The 19,755-nt window shown below is 31.8% G+C and overlaps 3 protein-coding genes and 1 pseudogene across 4 annotated transcripts; 3 read left to right on the top strand and 1 right to left on the bottom strand.

Moving 5' to 3' along the window:
* Nucleotides 1-2,555: 2,555 nt before the first annotated feature.
* LOC112784431 (small ribosomal subunit protein uS10c) lies at nucleotides 2,556-5,143 on the top strand. 2 transcript variants are annotated; one of them, XM_025827632.2, is made up of 4 exons: nucleotides 2,556-2,832; nucleotides 3,342-3,691; nucleotides 4,368-4,427; nucleotides 4,529-5,143. In XM_025827632.2, the coding sequence occupies exons 2-4, from the start codon at nucleotides 3,437-3,439 to the stop codon at nucleotides 4,838-4,840; spliced, it is 627 nt and encodes a 208-aa protein (XP_025683417.1). In that variant the 5' UTR covers nucleotides 2,556-2,832; nucleotides 3,342-3,436; the 3' UTR covers nucleotides 4,841-5,143. The 2 variants fall into 2 exon arrangements, with proteins under 2 accessions (XP_025683417.1, XP_025683418.1); XM_025827633.2 differs by having other exon boundaries at nucleotides 2,578-2,832; nucleotides 3,407-3,691.
* Nucleotides 5,144-5,907: 764 nt separating this feature from the next.
* LOC112784966 (serine acetyltransferase 3, mitochondrial-like) lies at nucleotides 5,908-7,336 on the top strand (annotated as a pseudogene).
* Nucleotides 7,337-11,506: 4,170 nt separating this feature from the next.
* On the top strand, nucleotides 11,507-15,332 carry LOC112785121 (protein SIEVE ELEMENT OCCLUSION C). The gene is made up of 7 exons (XM_025828557.3): nucleotides 11,507-11,731; nucleotides 12,168-12,284; nucleotides 12,374-12,831; nucleotides 13,108-13,220; nucleotides 13,317-13,444; nucleotides 13,672-14,163; nucleotides 14,282-15,332. Exons 1-7 carry the CDS (start codon nucleotides 11,564-11,566, stop codon nucleotides 14,897-14,899), a joined length of 2,094 nt encoding a protein of 697 aa, XP_025684342.1. The 5' UTR covers nucleotides 11,507-11,563; the 3' UTR covers nucleotides 14,900-15,332.
* Nucleotides 15,333-16,870: 1,538 nt separating this feature from the next.
* LOC112784609 (succinate dehydrogenase subunit 7B, mitochondrial) lies at nucleotides 16,871-19,552 on the bottom strand. Its single transcript, XM_025827878.3, has 4 exons — nucleotides 19,025-19,552; nucleotides 18,847-18,915; nucleotides 18,053-18,155; nucleotides 16,871-17,300 (listed from the first exon to the last, which is right to left on the bottom strand). The coding sequence occupies exons 1-4, from the start codon at nucleotides 19,079-19,081 to the stop codon at nucleotides 17,242-17,244; spliced, it is 288 nt and encodes a 95-aa protein (XP_025683663.1). The 5' UTR covers nucleotides 19,082-19,552; the 3' UTR covers nucleotides 16,871-17,241.
* Nucleotides 19,553-19,755: the final 203 nt, after the last annotated feature.

Genomic DNA, 19,755 nt, shown 5'->3' with positions numbered 1-19,755 from the left:
AATATTGCTTGGTAAACCTATCCTTACATTATATTTAAGTGACAAAAAAAATACCAAATCAGTGAAACACCATGCGTTGGTGTGAAGTGACAAAGTTGGGGATACAACAAGAAAATAGGGCAAAAAATTAGAATAAGCCAAGAGAAGTTGCAAATTACCTAAATAAGCTAAAGTGAAATTTGTTTCAGCAATGAGCCAAACCATATATTTATATAATTCGAACCAATGTGGTTCGAACTCGAATCATTAATAATTCGAATCAGCTTGGTTCGAATTACACACAAACACACGCACACACATAATTCGAACCAGCTTGGTTCGAATTACACACAAACACAAGCACACACATAATTCGAACCAGCTTGGTTCGAATTACGCACACAATAATTTATGGTATAATTCGAATTATGCTGTTAAAAAATTAATAATTTATTAAAAAAATTTATTAAAAAAATTAATAATTTAAAAATTAAAAAATATATATTTTTATTTCATACGTTAAAAAAACTAACAAAATATTTAATTACGATACTTCTTTAAAATATTAATGAGCTATCAATTCGAATTCCATACAATACTTTTCTGTCCATTTTTAATAGTTCATGAATATTTTTTAATAAATTTTTTTAATAAATTTTTTTAAATTATACTACAAAAAATATTTTATCCTATGCAAAACAATTTTTAAAAAATGGCTTAAAAAATGTTAGGAGTACTATAAAAATTTGTAATGTTATAATAACTTAGGTAAATACATGCATGTACTCAAATTTTAAATAAAATACTCTACATAGTCAATAATAATTTAGAAATGAAAGAAAATATTTTATTCCATACAAAATAATTAAAAAATATATTTTATTCTATACAAAATAATTTTAAAAAATGGCTTAAAAGATGTTATGAGTACTATAAAAGTTTGTAATATTCTAGTGATTTAGGTAAATACATGATAAAAATATTTTTTCTTTAATTTCTAAATTATTAGTGACTATGTGGAGTATTTCTTTAATGTCTTAAGTTATTAGGACATTACAAATTTTTATAGTACTTCTAACATCTTTTAAGCCATTTTTTAAAATTATTTTGCATAGAATAAAATATTTTTTTATGGTATAATTTAAATAAATTTATTAAAAAATATTCATGATAATTTTTTAATAAAATTATTTAAATTATATGGTGAGATATTACATGATTCGAATTACGCATAGCGAAGTTCGAATTACTCTGATTCAAATTATATGGTAAGCAATTCGAATTCTATACAATACTCTTCTGCCCATTCTTGATAGCTCATGAATATTTTTTAATAAATTTATTTAAATTATACTACAAAAAAATATTTTATTCTATGCAAAATAATTTAAAAAATGGCTTAAAAGATGTTAGAAGTACTATAAAAATTTGTAATGTCCTAATGACTTAGGACATTAAAGAAATACTCCACATAGTCACTAATAATTTAGAAATTAAAGAAAAAATATTTTTATCATGTATTTACCTAAATTACTAGAATATTACAAATTTTTATAGTACTCATAACATCTTTTAAGCCATTTTTTAAAATTATTTTGTATAGAATAAAATATATTTTTTAATTATTTTGTATGGAATAAAATATTTTCTTTCATTTCTAAATTATTATTAACTATGTAGAGTATTTTATTTAAAATTTGAGTACATGCATGTATTTACCTAAGTTATTATAACATTACAAATTTTTATAGTACTCCTAACATTTTTTAAGCCATTTTTTTTTAAATTGTTTTGCATAGGATAAAATATTTTTTGTACTATAATTTAAAAAAATTTATTAAAAAAATTTATTAAAAAATATTCATGAACTATTAAAAATGGACAGAAAAGTATTGTATGGAATTCAAATTGATAGCTCATTAATATTTTAAAGAAGTCTCGTAATTAAATATTTTGTTAGCTTTTTTTAACGTATGAAATAAAAATATATATTTTTTTAATTTTTAAATTATTAATTTTTTTATTAAATTTTTTTAAATAAATTATTAATTTTTTAACAGCAAAATTCGAATTATACCATGAATTAGTGTGTGTAATTCGAACCAAGTTGGTTTGAATTAGTGTGTGCGTGTGTTTGTGTGTAATTCGAACCAAGTTGGTTCGAATTATGTGTGTGCGTGTGTTTGTGTGTAATTCGAACCGAGCTGGTTCGAATTACGTGTATGCATGTGTTTGTGTATAATTCGAACCAAACTGGTTCGAATTATGTAGAAATGGAATTCGAACCAGCATGGTTCGAATTATATAAAAATATGATTTGGCTTATTGCTGAAACAATTTTCGTTTTGGCGTATTTACGTTACATGATTCTTGACTTGGCTTATTAAGATTTTTTACCCAAGAAAATATGTAATTTAATATGAATAATTTTACACAGTCAGTTTTTTCAAAAAATTTGATTAAAAGAAGCCAAGTGTAATTGCTAAAAAATAAAATTGTTATTGCCGAAATAAATAGAACGTAAAAAAAATTAAAATTGAGCCGTACCTTTTTGGGTCAATATATTGGGCCGTATCTTCAACAATGATCCATATGAAGTTGAACACTTATGAGTTATGGGACTCGAACAGTAATTAGGCCCAATATATTTTTCTAAATAATAATTTAGAAAATAAATGGATAAAGAGGTAAACCAACGCAGCCACACCTACTCACACAGCCACCGCAGCCGTCGCCGTCGTTTGGAAGCTCGTTGGCCGTCTCCTCTGTTCGAGCTCTCTCTCTCTCTCTCTCTCTCTCTCTGTGTGTGTGTCGCCGTTGTGTTTCTGTCACTGCCCTTCCTCCTCGCAGCCGGTGAGTACTGTGATAAATTGAGAACATTGAATATTGAGAATATTGAATGCTGTGTAGTTTGTTAAACACAGTCATTTTGCTGTTCATAATTTTGTTCATTTTTTTATTCATACCTGTTCATAAGCACTAATAATATTGAATGCTGTGTAGTTTGTGAATTTTGTTCATAAAATTTCTGTTTGCTGTTCATAATTTTGCTCATATTTGTTCATAAACAATGACAATATTAAATGCGGTGTAGTTTGTTAATTTTGTTCATAAAATTTCTGTTTGCTGCTCATAATTTTATTCATAATTTTGTTCATATTTGTTCATAAGCACTGTGATAATTCTGTTGCTGAGTTAATTGACTTAATTCTATTCATAAATTTTTTGTTTGCTGAGTTAATTTGGTTTGCTGAGTAGTTTTGTAAGCACTGTGATGAAAGTTTGTAAGCTGAGTTAATTTTTTTTTTTGTAAACGCTGTGATATACTGATATTTAATTAAATCGGTTGAATTCCGAATCAGTGAGCCGTTGAACCAGTGATTTTATCGGTTTATTGACTGGTCCGGTTCTGGCAAACTTGGTGTAGAGTGAGCTTCTTCACCTCAGAGCTTCTTCGATGGCGATGGTTTCTTCTCTCTCTGCGGCACTACTTCCTCCTCTTTCTCTCTCTACCTCTTCCTCCTCGCTCTCTTCCAACCTAAAGTTTTCGGCTTTGTGCTTTCAATCTGGTAACACCTTCAAGCTCAGAACCCCTAAGCTGCTTCACTCATCAACTAGGGTTTATGCCGCGCCTGAAGTTTTGGATTCGGAGGAACCGCTAGACGTACCTCCAGAAACCCTTGGTGATGAATCTGAGGCCACCACCTTTCAGGTCTGTGCATATCGCATTTCTTCATTTTTTGTTCATTCGAATTCGGATAACTTGAGTTTTCTGGATGGTGAAAATGATAATTGGAAATTGTGCAATGTAATATAGTAAATATCTATGTATGTTGTTTGATTTGTTTCTCAGAGTGCTTGGTCACTAGAATGAGATTGAATTCAACATTGAATGAATGAATTTAGCGAATGAATGAACTTAGCTCTATGATTTTCCTTTAGTTTTGTGGATTCAATTATGGATTAGGACAAGGAGCCTAGAAAGAAATTTTCTACCATTAGGTGGATATAATGTTCTAGGAAAGGATAACTATGCAAATGTTTAGGTTAAAATTTTATAGTTCAAGCTAAGAGACACACTTATCAAGGGCAAGTTTCTGTTGAGGGTTTAAGATTGGAATGTACAATGAACTTGTAAGTACTAATAGTGATTTATAAATATAATCCTTTCCCACTAGATTGAGTTGTATACATGAATCAAACAATGTTATTTGGTCTTTGTAAATTCACAGTTTTTGGAACTGAATTTCCAAGAGTGTTAATAAGAAATCATATTCTGTGAAAAAAAGAAAATGATATCCCGCCTAGCTATGAATGAATGATATCCATTCATACTTCTCCTGAATCAATTTGGTGGTTTTGTTGATTTTGTTGTGTTGTTTTTTAAGGTTGGAGATTCAGACACTCGTACCACTTCCTCAATTAGCATTGGTGGTGATCCGGATACAGTATATTCATCAACTCTGTTATATCTTGTTCCCGATTCGTAACTATTTTCCTTAATTCCTTATCAATTTCAGTTTATCTGAAATTTTCCCTCCATTTTCAGATGGCGCCTAAGCAGAAGATTAGAATCAAACTTAGGTCTTACTGGGTGCCCTTGATAGAGGATTCTTGCAAGCAGATACTAGATGCAGCAAGGAATACCAATGCAAAAACCATGGGTCCTGTACCATTGCCAACTAAGAAGAGAATTTATTGTGTTCTTAAATCGCCACATGTACATAAGGATGCTCGATTCCATTTTGAGATCAGAACACATCAGCGTCTCATTGATATTTTGTATCCTACAGCACAAACAATAGATTCTCTGATGCAGCTTGATCTTCCTGCTGGTGTGGATGTAGAGGTCAAGCTCTGAGCTATCGACATTTTACGGCATGTAAGGTGTGAATTTTTATTCTATGTATGTAATGTGATTGATCCGCATGCAAATCAAGTGTAATTTATAATGAAGGAATCCTAGAATATTTTACTTTTTCAAGTTAGTAAAGCCTGTATTTACCTATATCTATTTATTTATATCGTTATTTATTTCAACCCTATAGACTTAGTCCACAGAGTTGTAACATTTAAACATTTCAAATTGTAATGCTTGTAGAATGAATTACAATAATATTTTGGTTAAAATAATCTTTATAAAAAAGAGGTACATTAATATGAATTTTGACTTTACATGGAACATGTTTTTTAATCATTTCGTATATAATTGTTTGTAAATTGATACGTATCGTTAACTGAAGTTATAGTCATATATAATAATACTCTAAACAGGTAAAATTGATGAAAACAAGCAAGTATATTTCTTTCGTTATGTAGACTGGTCTAAAGATGATGAATTCATCGGTGAGATTTCATTACAGAAAAGTTAAGAATTGCAAAACACATACTTTTAATTTTTTTGCGATTCTTCACTAACCTTTAGTAAATGAATAAAATAACATGATAGTGTTTAAAAGAAGTTAATATAATTATGAGTTTACGAATAAAAAAGAGGGCGAAAATTAAAACATATACAAGTTTGTAGCTACTTCTTCTTTATGTTGCTTGACCACAATTATTGCTGCTGCTTTTTTTTTTTTTAGTTGGTTTATATTGATGTTCCGGTCAAGAACAAGATAAGCTTGCTCTCTAATTCAAAGATTGTGCAAACAAAATTATTATATGATTTTGTAGGCCCTAGACCTTTCTGACCTTATATAAAAAGTATATACAACATAAAGCATCAAATTTGGTAATTAATAAAACCTTTCTGACCTTTGTCAACCCAACACTAACCCAATTCTCTCTTCTCTTTCTTCTCAATCCAAAGTTCTTAACTTGCCACACCCCTTTTTCTCCTCTCACTCCTCTTCCTTCACCTAAAACCTTGCCTTCTAAGTCTTCTGCTTCAATTGATGCTTCAAGTTCAAAGTTGACCAAAAATAATTCAAGGGGTCAAAAATCTTCAGAAACAATTTCACTGATGGTGTTTGCAAGTACCAGGTGAAAACTCTTCAGACTACCCGTACTTTTCTTGAGGAAGTTCAAGAAAATGAAGCTGTGGATCTATGGCCGAAGATGAAGGAAGAGGCTGAACTTGATGTAACTGAGGAACCTATTCTGAATACCAATCCTCAATTCTGTCTCATGATTCATTGGAATCTGCTTTGGCCAATCACCTTGCTAACAGATTAAGCAGTGCAAGCCTTCCAAGTAACACACTCTTTGATCTTTTTGTTGGGATCTTGAAATCTGACCAAGAAATCATGGATTCTGTGAAGGATGATCTCAAAGCAGTTAAGGAAAAAGACCCTGCTTGCATAAGCCATGTGCATTGCTTCTTGAACTTCAAAGGCTTCTTAGCATGCCATAGAGTTGCTCATAAGCTATGGCTTCAAGGAAGAAAAGTCTTGGTAGTTATGATCCAGAACCGAGTTTCCGAGGTTTCGCAGTTGATATTCATCCCGGTGCTAAGATTGGAAGTGGGATTCTGCTTGATCATGCAACTGGATTAGTGGTTGGTGAAACTGCAGTGACTGGTAACAATGTGTCAATTTTGCATAGTGTGACTTTGGGTGAAACTGGTAAAGCTTCTGGTGATAGGCATCCAAAGATTGGTGATGGGGTTTTGATTGGTGCAGGGACTTGTATTTTGGGGAACATTAAGGTTGGTGAATGTGCTAAGATTGGTGCTGGTTCTGTGGTGATTAAGGATGTTCCTCCTAGGACTACTGTTGTTGGGAATCCTGCTAAGTTGGTTGGAGGCAAGAACAACCCTGTTAAGCTGGACAAGATGCCTAGCTTCACCATGGATCATACTTCAAATATTACTGAATTTTATGATTACTGTATTTAGATTTTAGCATGCATTTACTCTTTGGTAGGTGTCTCAGGATATAGAACATATGAAAACAGGATACAAGGACAAGAAAAGATAGAAGAATTCTGTCTGTCTGATAAATTGTCTTGAGATAGAGACATTTTGCCTATTTCTCCGAATAAGTTCGTTTTCCATGTGTTTCTGTATTTCTGTCCTGAGATAATTACCGAATAAGTCAGCTTAGAGTTGAAGCTTGAAACATGGTTTAGGGTTATATTCTTGATTTTGGAGAGGGTGGCTTCTTGTTTGTTATGTAAGAGTGAATCCATGTTCTCCTGCTAACAATAAACGAAAGGAAAATAATAACAGCAAAGTGCCCTCAGGACCATTGTATTAGTCTATCAGAAATATATAGTATGCAGAACAACAAAGCTGTATCTATAATATGCAGGGATTTTGTTGTTGTAAGGTTTCAGAACCACCTTTCTGTAATAAATACTACAATAATTTAGGTTGTGTTGCTTATATAGTATCTTACATAGTATGTTCTTGTTATGTGGTTCTCCTTGTGAGACATGCTTGTTTAATTAAATTGCAACCAAATTGTGTGCAGTTATGTAATAAGATCAGTAACAATCATAGATAAAAAATTGCAGCCTCAAATAGTCTTCCACCAGGACCATAGGAACTATCAAGCTTCGGTAGCATACATCACTTCATCGGCCATAGTTCTCTCTTCGCCGGAGATTGCCAAAGAGGTCTTGAGACACTGCCTTTGCAGAAAGACCTTGCTTTCTTGCTGCAGAAGTTGTTTGCTTCACAAAAGTGGCTGCATGTGATTAGTGGAGTGATGCATAAAGTGAAGGAGATGTATAGAACTAGTGATATGATTCTTGATAATATATCAAGACAAAATCAACAACCAAGAATGTTGATAAAAGATGGTAGTCTTCTGTCTTTTGATATGATATATAAATGCACTCGAATTATCTTAGCGCTGCCAAAAGTACTCTCGAATTTTGTTATCAATAAAAATATCTTCAAATTATTTTAGAACGTGACAAAAATGCGACAAAAAATGGAGCAAGTCTATGATCACGGTAGAGTATTTTTGTCACGTTTCTAAATTCTAAAGTATTTTTGTGAGTGACAAAATTATTCGAATGTATTATACCAAGTGAGAACATTTTTCATCTCAGTTTCTATTCTTCCTCTGCACATTGTCTCTTTCCCAAACTCTCTTATTTTCTATTTGTTCGACTCTGGTTCTCTTATCTAGCAAACTAGAGAGCTAGGATATCTTTATTTATTAGGTATACAATTTATTCAGGATTGACTTTGAATGATGGGATCTGCAACCTGACAAGGTTGTCGAGCAGTTTTCCGGATTTTGTGCAAGCGGCGGGATATAAAATCTGCAAAGGCACTCAAATGCTATTAGAGTGAATTTCTTAGGGTTAAGATTTAGAAATTTTTTGTGTGTAGGGGTGAGCGCGAATCAGATCGGATCGGATATGGTCAAAATTTCGATTCGATCCGCACTAAAATCATCGGATTGGATCCAATATCCGCAGTTTTTAAGGTTGGATCCGATCCGATCCGCACATTTGAGGATCGGATCGGATATGATATCGGATATATCCGCAAAACACAAAAATATTTCTAAGAGCTTATTTTATTAAAAATATATCAATAAAATTCATTTTTTCTATTCTTTTAAATATATTTACTCTTAAAATAATATTAAATATACTTTTCTTAAATAATAAATTAAAATAATACAACATATATAATAATTATTAGTTGAAATAAAACATAAAAAGAATATTTACTTATTTATTTCTTTATTTTTTGCGGATACGCGGATATACGGATACTAACACAAAATCCGCAATCCAATCCGATTAGTGTGCGGATATGATCCGATCCGATCCGAAAGCTTTGCAGATCGAATCCATATCCGCAATTTTTGGATCGGATTCGGATAAACACCGCGGATATGCGAATCGGATCCGATCCATAAACACCCCTATTGGTCTGGCATACATGAGAGAGTCCGAAACTCCCCTTCTATGGATTACTTTGAGACTTCAAAATCATCCTTGTATAAGAAGTAGGGGTGTGCATGGGCCGGGTAAAACCGGATTTGATGTGACCCAGACCCGACCCGAAATATATACCGGGCCTATTTATTAGACCCGAATCCGGCCCTAGACCCGATGAAACCTATACACTTTCGGGCCACGATTATACCGGGTAAAAACCGGGCCGTTAAAATTACATTACCTTGATACCTTCTTATAAGCTAGCATGTGAAAATATCCAAATTTATAAGACACCAACCATTATTTAACATGGTAAAATTCACTTAGAAAAATATAATAAGAACCAACTCTCTCTAAAATTAAAGCATAACCATAAGCAATACTAATATTGTCTAATAACACCAAATATTTAAATCAATATAAATAACACAATATTATGCATTAGTCTAAAATCTTATGCATTTAAAACATAAAACATTAACTTATAGTTTTATAATAACTAATAACACAAAATATTAAGGTTTACAATACTTAAATTCTACATAAGAATAGCCATCATCCATCACTAATAACACAAAATATTAATTGTGTATGATGACCGGGCCACTGGGCCGACTTCGGGTGACCCGAAATAATGACCGGGTCTATTTTTGAGACCCTTACCCGACACTAGACCCGATGAAATCACACCAAAATAGTCTCTAAAATGTTCGAAATCGAGCCAGGTCTTCGGACCGGGCCGGGCCATACACACCCCTAATAAGAAGATACGATTTCGTATCACAGTATGATTGATGGACCGGGAGGTCTTGGGTGATTGGGCCAAGGGGAACGAATTTTGCCCAAGGGCCAGATTTTTGTCGAGAAAACACTGTCCTTTTGAATAATATAAGAGTCAGGATGAGTTTCTAGATGGTACCGAGAATCTGGTCATTCCTCAACACTGTCCTTATCATTAATGATGAAATGAGATGCTTCTTTGTTCTTCTCCATCTTTATGCATCCAAAAGCAAAAGTAAAAGCAGTAGTTCCATACTTACATACTGAGACTCATTTTTGGTGACCCACGCAAAATAATGTATTAGAGAAAGAAAAGTTATATAGATCACATCCCTTTGTTTTATTGAAAGATCTTTTTGATAATATAATTCCATTAGGTTGGTAATCTCACACTGAAGAAACTATCGTGGGACGTGGATGGAACTGCAAATGCAATTATTAATGAGTCACAAATGTATGAGTTAACATGTGTCATTTTTAAAATGGTACAATATTATATTATTATTACTTACATATTCTACTTTCAACAAATCACTGACTATTAATGTCATTAAAACATTTTACACTATAATTACCTGCTAATTAATATACTATCGTATTAAAATTAATCAACAAAATTAGTTATTATTTATGTATAAATAATATATGTAACTATATATAGTTTAATTTATTTTTATTATATATTTTATATTTTAATATATATTTTATATTAATATTAATTAATTTTGGTAGCTAATTTTAATATACGTCTAATATGGTTAAATAAAAAACAACAGTTAGAATCATAAAAAGTAATTTGCTAAACTTTGGAAAAAACTAGAATCTTAATCATTTTGATAATTAAATTCAACCAAGATGGTTTAATAGTTTAAGAATTAATAATTAAAATTTTTAATTAAAAAATAAAAAACATAATAAAAGATTTAATTAAACTTAATTATAAAATTAATTTATTCTCTTATCATTTTTCTAATTGGCGTAACAACTTCACGTTAAAAGAAATTTGTTCCAAATAATGTAAAGATAAAGAGAAAACAAAAAGTAAAAGTGAAGAGACATTCCTTTTAATCTTTTGGGAGATATTAACAATTTAGCATATAGCGTAGAGATATTATTTGTGCTTATTTTTCTCTTATATATTGAAATGATATTTTTTTAATGAGAGATGAGATTTAGACAATACAATTTACGCGTTTTAATAATAATAATAATAATAATAATAACAATAATAAGAAATTAAAGTAGATATTATTTTAATCAACTATGTTAGGTATATAAAAAAAAGTATATACTACAAATCAATTACAAAATTAATTATTCGTATAAAATATATATTTAAATAATATAAAATATATCTTAAAAATAAATTAAACAATATTTATATTCATACAAAAATATATAATAGCTGATTTTGTAATTAATTTTTAGTATGCATATAATATTTTTTAACAATATTATTTGTAAGTTAAAATTTAGTCACTAAATCAGTCTTTAATGTATTTTTTTATAAATACATATATTATTTAATTTATTTTTAATGTGTATTTATATTATAATATATATTTTATAGTAAAAAAATGCTAAAAGATCAGTAAAATTTATTGTTTTTGACTGATACTTTTAACGTTTACTAGTGACCAAAAATAATAAATTTTATTAATTATTTAATATTTTTTTATATTAATAGTTAATTTTAATAACTAATTTTACTATATACTGTTAAATATTTTTATATTTCAACATACGAAACAAAATAAATATACCAAATATTTACAGAGGCATACATATGAACTATTATCGACCCTATTTAAGTATAGCAAAGAAGTAACCTCATGGGGAAAAAAAAAGGAAGTAACCTCATGCGTGTGTCGCATAAAAAGAAGATACTTGATTCTTTTTTACATATAATGCTTAAATAGTGGGATTATTTTCACCATTATATTGCATTCTTTCAGCCATGGATTTCCATAAAAGGCACTCGGTTTCCCTGCTTTCAACTTCTAGCATGCTAGATGATAATCTCATAAAGAAGCTTCTCCTCACACACGATCCAGATGGTCGTTGGTTGGATTCTGAGACTATGCTTCAGGCTGTTGGAACTGTTATGTTTCATGCTTCAACAATAGTTAGTAATCATATTTCCACCCCCAAATGCATTCACACTATTAAACTCTTTATTTATTCATAACTCTCACTCTTCTTTTTCTCTTTGTCTTGTTTAGGATATAGATCCATAAACTATAGTATCGTTTTAGAATATAGATACTTACACCATCTATCAAGGATGATGAGGTCGTGAGATCCATAACTACTTCCAACACTATCCAAGATAGATGGTATAGATTTGGTGTCTATATGTCAAAAAATGATGATACCGTACATTATTGAACATAGAGATCTTAACCTTTTCCACTCAGAATATCATTAGATTCATAGTTTTGCAAGCACTGCTCAACAAATATATTGACATAAAAAAGTAATAATGATAGTGCCTTTTTTTTTCCTTTTACCTTACTGAAATGTTCAGATAATGATTTCTCAATTGGCTTTGCTTGCTTCAGGTGGCTTCTAATTTATCCTCTGCCTCCTTTCGAATTCTGAAGAACGACATAACCGAAATTGAGCAGCTTGATTGTTCCGAACCATTAGGATGCATCGTCAACAAAATTTCATACAAGGTATTACTTCAATTTCCTAAATTCAACAACACTGGATCACTCGACACATTCCTTGTAACACAAGTAATTAACATCTATTATAATGGCAGATTGTCTGCAATTGCAAACGCACCGCGGACGGCGATCTCAATTCAAGGATACTGAGTTTGTTTGATTTGATTAAGGATTATAGATGGGATGCGAAAGTAGTTCTAGTCCTAGCTGCTTTCGCTGCACGATATGGCGAATTCTGGCAACTCATACAGCTTCGGCCACAGAACACTTTGGCCGATTCAATAGCGAGGATTAAGCAATTACCCTTCAATTTAAGGCCACTGCGGCCACAAATCAAGGCATTGAGCTTGTTGGTTAAGACAATGATGGATGTGGCAATGTGCATTATTGAGTTTGAATCTTTTCTACCACATCAGCATTTAGAGCTTGGAAATGAGATAGTAACTGCCACAAAGTCTCTGGTGTATGTTGCTGTTTACTGGATCATTAGAAGCAGCTTTGCATGCTTTTGTCAACTCATGGATCTCAGAACCAAGAAGAAACATGACCAAGTGCATGTTCTTTCCCTTGAGGCTTAGTGATTAATTAATTCTAAAAACATATTCTTTTTGCTTACTTTCCCTCCGTTTCAATTTATCTGTCGTTATTTTATTTTTGAATAAATACAGTTACTGTAGACATTATACATGATAGTAGGATAAGGCTTTGTTGTTCTCGTAAATTATATCTAAATTTATTTAAGGCTAATATTGTAATTAGCATAATTTCTTACATTTACTAATATTATATATATATATTTTGTCCTAACCTGTGTGTTGTTTGGTTTCAGGTATTCAGATTCAACAATAATTGCTGCTTGGGAGCTCTCAAGTTTGACATATAGGTTAGGAAGTATATGCAACATTCTCAGAGCACAGGTGGATTTGTGTCACCAAGAAATAGGTTACTTTTCTGGTTCATAAGTGTTGTTTCTTCTTATAATGGAACTATAGTTATATATTAAAACAATTCTGAGTTATCCACTAATTAATGTTTCAGAGAGAAACGTACAAGACAAGCTATTGAATCTTGCTGATGAGGTTCACATTGATAATCAGAAGGTTCTCAATTTATTGTTTCCTTCAAAGAATTACTTGCCACTGAAGGATTGCTCAAAAAACGTGAAGGTATAAGCAGATCAATTGGCATATGAAATTCAAAAATACTATTTGTATACCAAAATCAACTATTAAAATCAGCTACTACCAATGTATTTGTATTCCAACATGTATTTTATACTGGTGGCTGACTTTAATAGCTGATTTTGGTGTACACGTAGCATAGTTGTATTAAATTATATTGAAAGTGATAAATATAGGAACATGATAATACAGTGATTCTCCTAATTTTGCAGCTTGGTGTGACTAAACTGAAACATAAGATAGTTCTTCTTTTAATCTCAAAGCCGAAGCTACTTGCGTTTGAAGAATTACTCTTACTAGTTCAGCAAACATGTGATCATCCTTTGAATGAGAGATTCAAGGACAGTTATGAGATTGTGTGGATTCCATTTCCATCTTCTGGTACATCATGGACTGATGCTGAACAGAGTAGTCTCGAATTCTTATCGAATTCTCTGCCTTGGTATGCTGTTTGGAAGCCAAGGCTACTAAGCTCAGCTGTAGCGAAGTACATCAAAGATAAATGGAACTACAGAGATGATCCTGTAATCGTCACACTCGATTCGAATGGAACGGTTGCAAATCGCAATGCTCTTGATATGATCATGATTTGGGGCGTTCGAGCTTATCCGTTTTCAGCTTCAAAAGAGGCAGAGCTCTGGGAAGACCAGAATCTCACAATGCAACTTTTGCTAGGTGATATCAACCCTCTTCTTGCATATTGGGTAGGAGTTTGTTTCATAGTGTATTTAGATAAGAAGAATATTTGTCTCTTGATATTTCTATATTTCTAACCTAACTGCTCAGCAACTCCTAAGCCAATCACCTTAACAACTTTGTCAGGTTGAAAAAGGCAAAAACATTTGCATTTATGGGAGTGAAAACCTGCCATGGATCCAACAATTCAGTGACTGCATAACCAAGCTCAAACAACAAGGCCTGCAGCTAGAAACAATATATGTTGGTCATAGTAACTTCACTGAACAAATAAAAAATATAATGTCAAGTTCTACTGAGATTAATGAGAGTAGCCAACTTTCCTTTACAAAGATGCAACTCTTCTGGATTCGGTTGGCGAGTATGAGAAGATCGAAAATCAGACTAGGAAAGACACCAAGTTCTGATCAAGTTTTGGCAGAGTTATCAGCAATGCTTGACATGAATGATAAAAAGGAAGGTTGGGCAGTGATTGGAAGTTGTTGTAAAGAAGATAATATTATAAGGCTTCAAGGAATGGTTTTGATGGATTTTTTAGGGAGATTTGAGGAGTGGAGTGAAGATCTAGAAAGGTTTGGTTTGGTTGGTACTGCAAGAAAGTTCTTAGACCCTAACTTTGTTGTTGAAGGTCCTTGCAATCACTCTTACATGGTTTCATCAAGTGAAGGTTCAACTCAAGGGAGTGTTGTAACTTGTCCAGTGTGCAACTGTCCTATGAAGAAGTTTGTGGTGTATCAACCATGATTGATTATCATAAAAGACAATTAGAGTTGAATTCCTTGGCTTTGTTATTCTTATAACCGTAAACTGTCTCTAATTTCGGCCTATGCTTGTTTTTGGTTGTTTTGTTTGTGGGACCAACATGAACTATGATATTAAAATGGGTGACAATGGTAAAAATATTTCTAACCTAAACCATTTTAGTTTTCGTTGGTTAATTTACTTTTGTTTTGGTTCCTTTGTTTTGAGTTGGAGACGGGAGAAGTTTGGGGAGTTGTTTCCTATTTCCACTTCTCTATATTGTCATATTTAACCATATTTTTATTTATAAACTTTTGTAATAGTCCAGTTTGGTGTCTTCTAATTCTTTTGGACAGTTAAAGAATTAGATTTTAAATCTTTAATTACTTAATTACTATGGTTTTGACAACTGAATTAAATTGGTCTTTTTTTCCAATCATGCTACACATCCATATAATTTTTCATTAAAGTCTATCCAAGCTGGTTCAATACCAACAAAACCCATTCTCATTAAATGAAACGTGACTCCACGCACCCAAATGCACGAAACTTTAATATATTCATTCGTGTCTTAAATATGAAACAACGTTCCTTCTTCAATATTGAAATCGCTACTGGAGAAGGTCGAATCTCTCTCAAAATCTCTCAAACTTCACTCGTGTTTTCTACAGAAATCGTTACTGGAGAAGAATTGCGAGAAGATTTCGAAAGAAAGAAGAAAACACGAACAAAAACAAGAATACAGACTGCGAAAAGGTATGATAAAAACTACTATTCATTTAAAATCTTGCAATCTCACATTTCTCTTGCATTTTAGGTTTACTGAATTGAGTTACTTCATTTAGTAGATTGACTTAATCTAATTCCATTTTTTGGCGTAACTAGGGCATAGAAATGGAAATGTGTTCATATTTTCTTTCTGTTAAGTGGAGTCATTTTCATTCATTTGATTGTTAGTGTGTTTAGTTGAGTCCTTTTGCATGCAGAAATTATTTACTTGATGATTGAATGTTTATCACGTTTTATTCAGCACATGATTGGTGTTCGGTTCACTGGTGTTTGCCATTTGATTCACCTGATTATTAGTGCGTTCAGTTGAGTTCTTTTGCATACAGAAATGTTTTTTTTACTGATTGAATGTTTATCAAGTTTTATTCAGAATATCAATGAATTTCAGTTCACTGGAGTTAGTTATTTTAATTCATTTGATTATTAGTGTGTTTAGTTGAGTCCATGCAGAAATAATTTACTTAATGATTGAATGTTTATCACGTTTTATTCCGCACAATATTAATGTTCGATTCACTGGTGTTTTTAATTTGATTAACCTGATTGTTATGTGTTCAGTTGAGTTCTTTTGCATGAATAGATCACAATGTTAAACAATGGGTCAAAATATAGTAAACCCACAAAAAAAAAAAAAAAAGACTCACCTTGATCTCCCACTGTCTTTTGCCCTGGACTCGTCTTTCCCAAATGGCATCCCAGTTGGCCGAATATTATTCAAGCATATTATTTTGCCATTAAAAATTTCAGGGTGCATTTAGTTTGTATTTTTATTTTTAATGTTTTCTGTTTTCAGAATTTTATGAAAAAAAAAAAAAACAGGTAAAAATAAAAAATAATTTTATTGTTTTTTCTTTTTCTTTCACAACCCAAAAATAAAAAATAAAAAATGATAAAAATAAAAATAGAAAATAAAAATCACAAACCAAACACACTCTTAAATATTCTTTAAAATTAATCTCTTTTAATTACTCCAACACATTCTAAGAACAATTTTGTGCTCAACACTTTTTTCTATATTTGAAGTCATCTGTCATTATATTTGTATTAGAAGTAACAACAAATATCTTTCTCAGTATAAATAACTAGATTATCTTTAAGAAACACATCATCCATTTTATTTTGAAATATTATTTTGACAATTCTCATAGCTAAAAATATCCTTTCCAACGTTACTGCAAATCAGTCTAATGATCGAATGATATGTTCTTGATTTTCCTATTGCTCTTGGTTTTGTTGAATTCAGATCAGTTCACGGTGCAGACAAAAAGCCAAACCATGAGTAGCCAGGAGAACTAATCACCTCTGGTTAGTTCATCAGACCAAAACTGTGTCTAGATACATCATCAAATTCAAGTTCATCAGAGAGTTTTAAATCTTGAACGATGAAGTAACTACTATTGATGCACAAGCATTTTGGGTTCAAATAAATTTCTGCTTATTCGGTTATTCCAACACGGCAAAGCATACAACCCAAATTGTTATTACCATAGAAAATAAAATATTAAAATGGAAGCTAGCGTCCAACAATATTCACTTCATTCTGCAATTCTGGAATGTTACTGTTTCCGAGCTGCTTCTCTCATAGCTGCCTTGACATATATTTCATAGCAGCATCCTGAAACATCATAAAAGAATGCAAGACATTGAAGAATCGAAGAATGTGTGATTGCATTGTGAGTAAGACCTACCATCTTAATCACAAACAGACCTCAGAGAAATGACAATATTGGAAATGCCCCAGACCACAAGGATAAAGAGAATAACATCCACATTTTATTGGCATTATTTATTGGAAATTCCTTGATAGTATATTTTTCTCTTCTAACATCGAAATGTGAAAGCAACTTTGCAGATTCGCAGAAAGGTGCTTAAGAACCCTGGAAATTAAGACTGTGTTGGATGAATCAAATACAATGAGGAGAGTTAGAGCTCTCAACTATATAAAACTACAAATGATTCTCAAACTAACTAACCGTGTGTTCTGCTATGTATCCCAACCTCCCAGCAACAGACTTTCCCTCCCAAATTCTGCCCTACCCTTTATTCTTATTCTGACTATTAACTATTTCATTACGTGGATCTACAACAGCAAAGATATATGGAGTTGGGAGAGCTCGTAACAATGACAACAACAAAGCCCTTTATTCTTATTCTCACTGTACAGGGTGAAAGCCAGGCTCATAAGCAACCATAAAATTTCCAACATATAAACAACGAATTTTAAGCCTTGAGAGAGAACAAAGCATCCATGATGGTTTCATTAGTCAAAATCAAAGACATCAGAAAAAAAAAATGTTATTCTACTTCCACTCATAAACCAAAACAAAAACAGGAAAAATAAAATAGAAAAAATAAAATACGACTTACCTGCAACGACAACAATTGTTAGAATATCGCCAATCTTTTTGAGCTTCTTAACCCTCTGTTTATATGACTTAAATGGCTTCAAAGCTGCATCTTCAGCCAAGAGCTGCAACAGTTGAGTGCCATAACTATAAGCAAACATTAAAAAATAAAATACAGATAAAAAAAAATATCATAAAAACCATGACTGCAAGACAGAAAAAAAGTTATCAGAAAGATTAGCGCATTAACTAAAGTTCTCTAATGTAGTCATAAAACTTTTATGGGGATTCCATCAGTACTCCTATCAAATTGGGAGGTTCATACCCTTATATTGTGTTGTGTGTCCAAGAAGTTGCCACTGGTTTTATTAACTAAAATGATTAAAATTTTAAAATTCATATAATTTGTGATCAAATCTCAACCATTGATTGGATAAGAGGTACTGAAACCCTAGTTTTTTTATACATGAACGCAGTAATACATCTACCCTAAGTCCCTAACCCTAACCCTATTCATTGCACCATTGGAGCCAAACCAACAAGATGTTGAAGCCAGATTCAAGAGATCATTTGAACAGTTTGCTTTAATTCAGCCCAATATTTTACTACATATTCAACCAATGAAATATTCGAAGGTATACACAAAACGTTTTATTGATCAACATCGTTCAGTAATGGGGGAAAAGAAAGAAGTAAAACTTAATAAATCGAAGTAACTATAGATAAGTGAAATACATTAGTTCAATTATTTGAACACAACAAAATTTTAGAAAACCTAAATAAAATAAACAGAAAAGAAAGGGTTTTAAAGCTTACCGCTTTTTCACGAGGCCCAGGTTCGATATGGTATTGACGGCGCGAGAGTGAAAGCAGATCTTCACCCTTCTGATCTCTCAAAAATAATAATCAGAAAGACAATGATATTTTATATTAAATAAATATTAAGTATTAATCAAAAAGAAAAGAAGAGAAAGGAAGAGGGGATCTTAGAAACCTGGGAGTGAGATCGGAAATGGGAAGCAATGGTGGTCTTGTTAAGCAAGAAGGCCATTTGGTTGTGTTGGTCAAAGTTCAGAGTTCTGAGAAGATAGAAACGAGAGAGCTGATTGAAAGTCGAAAGGAATCTTGTATAGTTTGTTACTGTCGGGATGGGGGTTGGGGAGGACGAAGGGGAACTTCTCGTTCTAACTAGTTTTCGACACGATAGAAACTTAGGTGTTTGAAGTTAATATCTGGATAAAAATTTAATCAAATTATCTAAATTATTTTACAGTTAACTATTAACTTTACGTGGCAATAGCCAAAAATCAAAGATGAAGTTGTAAATATTCAAATAGGAAAACGCCAAAGAACTTCGCATAGGAGATTTTCTTTTTAGAGCCTTAAAAAAAAACTGAAAAAGTTACTGTTTAACAGTTATATTGTCTTAAAATTAAAAAGTTGATAGTCGAAGTGTTTTTTTTTTTTTGGTTTGCAAGGGTCATATTGGGTCTTTTCTCTCTAAATTAACTCTATTTGTCTCTATTTAAAAGCAGAAAAAACCAATATTGTGAATACTATATAAATAACAATCATCTCAATCTGAGTAAATACTCTCTTCCACAATAAAATGCACACTTGAGAAGGAAAACACTATATAATAATGTCTGCTATGAAAATAACACCTCTAATTATACTACATTAGCATCCCAACCAAATTCAAAGTGACGGCCCAAACACATACAA

This window comes from Arachis hypogaea, chromosome 20, assembly GCF_003086295.3.
Source record: "Arachis hypogaea cultivar Tifrunner chromosome 20, arahy.Tifrunner.gnm2.J5K5, whole genome shotgun sequence".
Classification (NCBI taxonomy): Eukaryota; Viridiplantae; Streptophyta; class Magnoliopsida; order Fabales; family Fabaceae; genus Arachis; species Arachis hypogaea.
This window is presented reverse-complemented; position numbering and strand designations above follow the sequence as displayed.

Excerpts from the sequence above, each read along its gene's own strand:
- LOC112784431 (XM_025827632.2), top strand. The coding sequence starts at position 3,437 with ATGGCGATGGTTTCTTCTCTCTCTGCGGCACTACTTCCTCCTCTTTCT. Across the intron at positions 3,692-4,367 it reads CTGAGGCCACCACCTTTCAG|GTTGGAGATTCAGACACTCG; the intron begins GTCTGTGCATAT and ends TTGTTTTTTAAG. Across the intron at positions 4,428-4,528 it reads TTGGTGGTGATCCGGATACA|ATGGCGCCTAAGCAGAAGAT; the intron begins GTATATTCATCA and ends CTCCATTTTCAG.
- LOC112784609 (XM_025827878.3), bottom strand. The coding sequence starts at position 19,081 with ATGGCCTTCTTGCTTAACAAGACCACCATTGCTTCCCATTTCCGATCT. Across the intron at positions 18,156-18,846 it reads CTGGGCCTCGTGAAAAAGCG|CTCTTGGCTGAAGATGCAGC; the intron begins GTAAGCTTTAAA and ends CAACTGTTGCAG. Across the intron at positions 17,301-18,052 it reads AACAATTGTTGTCGTTGCAG|GATGCTGCTATGAAATATAT; the intron begins GTAAGTCGTATT and ends ATGATGTTTCAG.
- LOC112785121 (XM_025828557.3), top strand. The coding sequence starts at position 11,564 with ATGGATTTCCATAAAAGGCACTCGGTTTCCCTGCTTTCAACTTCTAGC. Across the intron at positions 11,732-12,167 it reads TGTTTCATGCTTCAACAATA|GTGGCTTCTAATTTATCCTC; the intron begins GTTAGTAATCAT and ends TGCTTGCTTCAG. Across the intron at positions 14,164-14,281 it reads ACCCTCTTCTTGCATATTGG|GTTGAAAAAGGCAAAAACAT; the intron begins GTAGGAGTTTGT and ends CAACTTTGTCAG.